General features: G+C 41.9%; 1 protein-coding gene across 1 annotated transcript in view; it reads left to right on the top strand.

Annotated features, from left to right (window-relative positions):
• The window catches only part of LOC128694494 (uncharacterized), a 59,805-nt gene that overhangs the window by 33,593 nt on the left and 18,712 nt on the right, over positions 1 to 7,500 (top strand). The window contains exons 2-3 of the mRNA XM_070097916.1: positions 3,072 to 3,139; positions 6,044 to 6,119. Of these exons, the coding sequence (XP_069954017.1) occupies positions 3,083 to 3,139; positions 6,044 to 6,119 (133 nt within the window). The 5' untranslated portion in view covers positions 3,072 to 3,082. The remainder of the gene's footprint in view (positions 1 to 3,071; positions 3,140 to 6,043; positions 6,120 to 7,500) is intronic.

The following is a 7,500-nucleotide window of genomic DNA, read 5'->3' as shown; positions in this document are numbered from 1 at the left end:
TAAGATAACAGGATCAGTGTGATGGAATCCGTGGCAGCAGTTTTTTGGAGAGATGGTCCGTAGTGAGCCAGACCTGATCTGTACTTACAACGGTGGAGCAATTCACACGCACGACACACAACTCTGTCACTAGAGCCGTTGCTGGAGGTGTTAACGGAGAGGCGTTGTGACCACACTGTTGCTGAAGCTGTTAACAGAGAAGCGTTGTGACCACACTGTTGCTGCAGCTGTTAACAGAGAAGCGTTGTGACCACACTGTTGCTGAAGCTGTTAACAGAGAAGCGTTGTGACCTCACTGTTGCTGCAGCTGTTAACGGAGAAGCGTTGTGAACACACTGTTGCTGAAGCTGTTAACGGAGAAGCGTTATAACCACACTGTTGCTGAAGCTGTTAACGGAGAAGCGTTGTAACCACACTGTTGCTGAAGCTGTTAACGGAGAAGCGTTGTAACCACACTGTTGCTGAAGCTGTTAACGGAGAAGCGTTGTAACCACACTGTTGCTGAAGCTGTTAACGGAGAAGCGTTGTAACCACACTGTTGCTGAAGCTGTTAACGGAGAAGCGTTGTAACCACACTGTTGCTGAAGCTGTTAACGGAGAAGCGTTGTAACCACACTGTTGCTGAAGCTGTTAACGGAGAAGCGTTATGACCACACTGTTTCTGAAGTTGTTAACGGAGAAGCTCTTTTAACCACACCGTTGATGGAGCTGGTATGCCAGTGTGTATCCGAGAGGTGTGTTTACGCACCCAGAACTATATATATGCCGGTATATAAACACCGAGAAGTATACACATTTTACTGTATATACACAGAGTGGTGTGTGTGTGTATAAGTGAATGTGCAGCGAATTAAGCATTCTAAAAATTTAGTAATAGCCCTCGTGCAGTCGATAGATTTCAAACCCCCAAAAAAGTAACTCACTAAACGAACAGAAAGTCCAATAAAATTCCAGAAAAAATTGGATTGTGTTCCGCCACTGACCGTGACTTAGGCTTAGCGGTGAGGCGCAGGAGTGGACACCACCACAACAGCTTGTTTGGTAGCGGACTCAGCTCACACACTGAGGTCCGTGGTTCGATCCTCGGTACTGGTGGAAACATTAGGGGGCATGTTTCCTTAAGACACCTGTTGTCTCTGTTCACCTAGCAGTAAATAGGTACTTGGGTGTTAGTGGACTGGTGTGGGTCGCATCCCGGGGACAAAATTGAACTAATTTACCCGAAATACTTTGGGTACTAAGGGTCTTTCTATATAGTATGTCACTGACGTCAGCTATGATCTATATAAGTTGTATCATGTACTGCAGAAATAAAGATTATTATTAATAGTACTACTACTACTACCACTACTACTACTACTACTACCACTACTACTACTACCACTACTACTACTACTATTACTACCACTACTACTACTACTACTACTACTACTACCACTACTAACACCACTACTACTACCACTACTGCTACTACCACTACTACTACTACCACTACTACTACCACTACCACTACTACTACCACCACTACTACTACCACTACTACTACCACTAATACTACCACCACTACTACTACCACTACTACTACCACCACTACTACTACCACCACTACTACTACTACCACTACTACTACCACTACTACTACTACCACTACTACTACTACTACCACTACTACTACTACCACTACTACCACTACTACCACTACTACTACCACTACTACCACTACTACTACTACTACTACCACTACTACCACTACTACTACCACTACCACTACTACCACTACTACTACCACTACTACCACCACTACTACCACTACTACTACCACTACTACTACTACCACCACTACTACTACCACTACTACTACTACTACCATTACCACCACTACTACTACCACTACTACTACTACTACTACCACCACTACTACTACCACTACTACTACTACCACCACTACTACTACCACTATTACTACTACTACTACTACTACTACCACTACTACTACTACCACTACTACCACTACTACTACTACCACCACTACTACTACCACTACTACTACTACTACTACTACCACTACTACTACTACCACTACTACTACTACCACAACTATTACTATCAAGGGATCTCTACTGTTTCTTGTATTCCCTCTTGCCTTCTTCCTCTTATTCCTCTCTAGCACTCTGCCTACCTCCTCTCTTCTCTCTCTTGCCTCTTTCCTCTTGTAACTGAGTATCAGAGTGTAGGGAAGACAGTATGGCAGGAAGCCACTGTGTCTATGTATTTGAAACTGGGTTTGTCGGCGTTCTTATTTAGCCTCTGATAACTCGCTCTTCTCTAGCCGTCACGGTGGCCGTGATAGAAGTGACCTAGTAGTCACGGTGGCCGTGAATGAAGTGACCTATTACTCACGGTGGCCGTGATAGGAGTGACCTAGTAGTCACGGTGGCCGTGATAGGAGTGACCTAGTAGTCACGGTAGCCGTGATAGAAGTGACCTAGTAGTCACGGTGGCCGTGATTGAAGTGACCTAGTAGTCACGGTGGCCGTGATTGAAGTGACCTAGTAGTCACGGTGGCCGTGATTGAAGTGACCTAGTAGTCACGGTGGCCGTGATAGAAGTGACCTAGTAGTCACGGTGGCCGTGATTGAAGTGACCTAGTAGTCACGGTGGCCGTGGCAGAAGAGGGTCCGTGCTGAAGGCTTCACCACATCACACCAGCTATGATATCATGTGGGTCACCGTGCTCAAGAGTAGCGCTAGATCACACTTATAACTGCTTCAGCTATCATAATTCTGTGTATGTGTGTGTGTGTGTGTGTGTGTGTGTGTGTGTGTGTGTGTGTGTGTGTGTGTGTGTGTGTGTGTGTGTGTGTGTGTGTGTGTGTGTATATATATATTGGAACATGCTGCCAAATTGCGTCATTAAATGTATTGTCTTGGGAGTCGTGTTTGCTTACTAGTACTCACCTGGTGTGCTAATTAATAATAATAATAATAATAATAATAATAATAATAATAATAATAATAATAATAATAATAATAATAATAATAATAATGATATTCATGCTTTCCTTTCTCAGAAAGCATCAGTATGGTTGCTAGAACTCTGAGGACGATTGTTGTGGTCATCACATTGCTGCTTGTGACGGTAGGTATGTCGGCTTGTGACGGTAGGTATGTCGGCTTGTGACGGTAGGTATGTGGGCTTGTGACGTCTCCTTCACTGTAACGATGTCAGTAGATGATGCTAGACTTGACAGTCACACTCGTAACACACTCACACACACGAACCTCTGTAACAAGCCTTCTTAGGTAAGACGTAACTCCCCTCCACGTAACGACACATTACATCTCACGCGATATTACGGTTTCATATATAATTTTTGAGATATTATGGGAGATCGTAACCACCCACGGAGGAATTACGTCCTGTCATGTGAATGTTAACTTAAACCATGTTAAATGTTTTGCATTCTGACAAGCTTATCATGTTAAATGTTCTGCATTCTGGCAAGCTTACTATGTTAAATGTTCTGCATTCTGGCAAGCTTACTATGTTAAATGTTCTGCACTCTGGCAAGCTTATCATGTTAAATGTTCTGCATTCTGGCAAGCTTACTATGTTAAATGTTCTGCACTCTGGCAAGCTTATGTTAAATGTTCTGCACTCTGGCAAGCTTACTATGTTAAATGTTCTGCACTCTGGCAAGCTTACTATGTTAAATGTTCTGCACTCTGGCAAGCTTACTATGTTAAATGTTCTGCACTCTGGCAAGCTTACTATGTTAAATGTTCTGCATTCTGGCAAGCTTACTATGTTAAATGTTCTGCACTCTGGCAAGCTTATGTTAAATGTTCTGCACTCTGGCAAGCTTACTATGTTAAATGTTCTGCACTCTGGCAAGCTTACTATGTTAAATGTTCTGCACTCTGGCAAGCTTACTATGTTAAATGTTCTGCACTCTGGCAAGCTTACTATGTTAAATGTTCTGCACTCTGGCAAGCTTACTATGTTAAATGTTCTGCACTCTGGCAAGCTTACTATGTTAAATGTTCTGCACTCTGGCAAGCTTACTATGTTAAATGTTCTGCACTCTGGCAAGCTTACTATGTTAAATGTTCTGCACTCTGGCAAGCTTACTATGTTAAATGTTCTGCACTCTGGCAAGCTTACTATGTTAAATGTTCTGCATTCTGGCAAGCTTACTATGTTAAATGTTCTGCACTCTGGCAAGCTTACTATGTTAAATGTTCTGCACTCTGGCAAGCTTACTATGTTAAATGTTCTGCACTCTGGCAAGCTTACTATGTTAAATGTTCTGCACTCTGGCAAGCTTACTATGTTAAATGTTCTGCACTCTGGCAAGCTTACTATGTTAAATGTTCTGCACTCTGGCAAGCTTACCATGTTAAATGTTCTGCACTCTGGCAAGCTTACTATGTTAAATGTTCTGCACTCTGGCAAGCTTACCATGTTAAATGTTCTGCACTCTGGCAAGCTTACTATGTTAAATGTTCTGCACTCTGGCAAGCTTACCATGTTAAATGTTCTGCACTCTGGCAAGCTTACTATGTTAAATGTTCTGCACTCTGGCAAGTTCATCATTTTCTCTTCATCAATAACACGTCAAATGACAGATAAATCTTACAAATATCTGCTAGTATTCAGTACACAATTATTTTACATTTTCTTTTGCTTTTAATAAACAGGTTTTTTTTATTCTTGTGATATTCCTTGTGCAATTCAGACGGCCAGGTGAGAGGCCGGGCAGCGGGGGCGATGATCCCTGGGAAACTGTACTGGCGTGACCCACAAGTAACTCTGTACTGACAAGTCAATCATTTTTACATATGTGCCTTTTAACGTTTTGGTTTTGACATTCTGCAGTATATATATATATATATATATATATATATATATATATATATATATATATATATATATATATATATATATATATATATATATATAACACGTTGGCCGTTCCCCACCGAGGCAAGTGACCCAAAAAAGAAAGAAAAATCCGTCACCATCATTCATACATAATCACTGTCCGCAGAGGCGCTCAGATACAACAGTTTACATATCCGTCCAAACTGCCAATATTCCAAACCCCTCCTTCAAAGTGCAGTCATTGTACTTCCCATTTCCAGAACTCGAGTCCAGCTGTCAGGTTTCCCCGAATCCCTTCACAAAATATTACCCTGCTCTTAGGTCACAGTGGGCCACAGTGGTCACTAGTATTTGTATGACCACCCTGACTTACCACCACCACAATTACTACCACCATCACAACTACCACCATTTTTCTCATGTGTGTACTCACCTATATGTGGTTGCAGGGGTCGATTCATAGCTCCTGGCCCCGCCTCTTCACTGATCGATACTAATTCACTCTCTCCCTGCTCCATGATATTTGTCATACCTCTTCTTAAAGCTATTTATGGAACTTGCTTCCACTACTTCACTCTCCAGATTATTCCAGTTCCTGACAACTCTAAGACTAAAGAAATACTTCCTAACATCCCTATGACTCATCTGGGTTTTCAGTTTCCAATTGTGTCCCCCTGTTTCTGTATCCCATCTCTGGAACATTCGATCCTTGTCCTCGTTGTCAGTGCCTCTTAGTATTGTGTGTGTGTGTGTGTGTGTGTGTGTGTACGTGTGTGTACTCACCCAGTTGTGGTTGCAGTGATCTATTCACAGCTCCTGGTCCCGCCTCTTCACTAGCCACTACTGGGTCACTCTTCCTGCTCCATGAGCTTTATCATATCTCTTCTTAAAGCTATGCATGGATCCTGCCTCTTGTGTGTGTGTTCGTGTGGGTTGAAATAAAGTTTGATGGGTTTTGGTTCCCGAAAAGTACCGTCTTCGAAACCTAGAAGGTCGAGTAATGGGGGTTGAAACAGACGTCACTTGCTCTCTCAAGCAGGAGATACGAGGAGATGACAACCTTAGATCGTCATGTTTAAGAAAGTATGGGTAATGTATAAGAATAGCCAACATTTGAGAGCATACCAATGATGTGAATATTTTGGTGATGTCCCTCAGGGTGTGGTGGGAGAGGAGAGACAGGCACAGCACCAACCACACACCACCAAGCCAGCACTAGCAAACAAGTTCGTGGGTATGTTGTTATTATTATTATTATTATTATTATTATTATTATTATTATTATTATTATTGTTAATTTATTTGCATAAAAGAACGGTGAATTTTCAAGCACTTTCGTGATTTCTAACATCAGATAGATATATAGAGATATTTATTATTATTTATTATCACACTGGCCGATTCCCACCAAGGCAGGGTGGCCCGAAAAAGAAAAACTTTCACCATCATTCACTCCATCTCTGTCTTGCCAGAAGGATGCTTTACACTACAGTTTTTAAACTGCAACATTAACACCCTCCTTCAGAGTGCAGGCACTGTACTTCCCATCTCCAGGACTCAAGTCCGGCCTGCCGGTTTCCCTGAACCCCTTCATAAATGTTACTTTGCTCACACTCCAACAGCACGTCAAGTATTAAAAACCATTTGTCTCCATTCACTCCTATCAAACACGCTCACGCATGCCTGCTGGAAGTCCAAGCCCCTCGCACACAAAACCTCCTTTACCCCCTCCCTCCAACCTTTCCTAGGCCGACCCCTACCCCGCCTTCCTTCCACTACAGACTGATACACTCTTGAAGTCATTCTGTTTCTCTCCATTCTCTCTACATGTCCGAACCACCTCAACAACCCTTCCTCAGCCCTCTGGACAACAGTTTTGGTAATCCCGCACCTCCTCCTAACTTCCAAACTACGAATTCTCTGCATTATATTCAAATCACACATTGCCCTCAGACATGACATCTCCACTGCCTCCAGCCTTCTCCTCGCTGCAACATTCATCACCCATGCTTCACACCCATATAAGAGCGTTGGTAAAACTATACTCTCATACATTCCCCTCTTTGCCTCCAACGATAAAAGTTCTTTGTCTCCACAGACTCCTAAGTGCACCGCTCACCCTTTCTCCCTCATCAATTCTATGATTCACCTCATCTTTCATAGACCCATCCGCTAACACGTCCACTCCTAAATATCTGAATACATTCACCTCCTCCATACTCTCTCCCTCCAATCTGATATCCAATCTTTCATCACCTAATCTTTTTGTTATCCTCATAACCTTACTCTTTCCTGTATTCACTTTTAATTTTCTTCTTTTGCACACCCTACCAAATTCATCCACCAATCTCTGCAACTTCTCTTCAGAATCTCCCAAGAGCACAGTGTCATCAGCAAAGAGCAACTGTGACAACTCCCACGTTATGTGTGATTCTTTATCTTTTAACTCCACGCCTCTTGCCATGACCCTCGCATTTACTTCTCTTACAACCCCATATATATACATATATACATACATATATAAATATATAAATATATAAATATATATATATATATATATATATATATATATATATATATATATATATATATATATATATATATATATATATATA

Source organism: Cherax quadricarinatus, chromosome 60 (assembly GCF_038502225.1).
Source record: "Cherax quadricarinatus isolate ZL_2023a chromosome 60, ASM3850222v1, whole genome shotgun sequence".
Taxonomy (NCBI): Eukaryota; Metazoa; Arthropoda; class Malacostraca; order Decapoda; family Parastacidae; genus Cherax; species Cherax quadricarinatus.
Note: the sequence above shows the minus strand (reverse complement) of the source record. Positions and strands in the feature narration are given on the sequence as shown.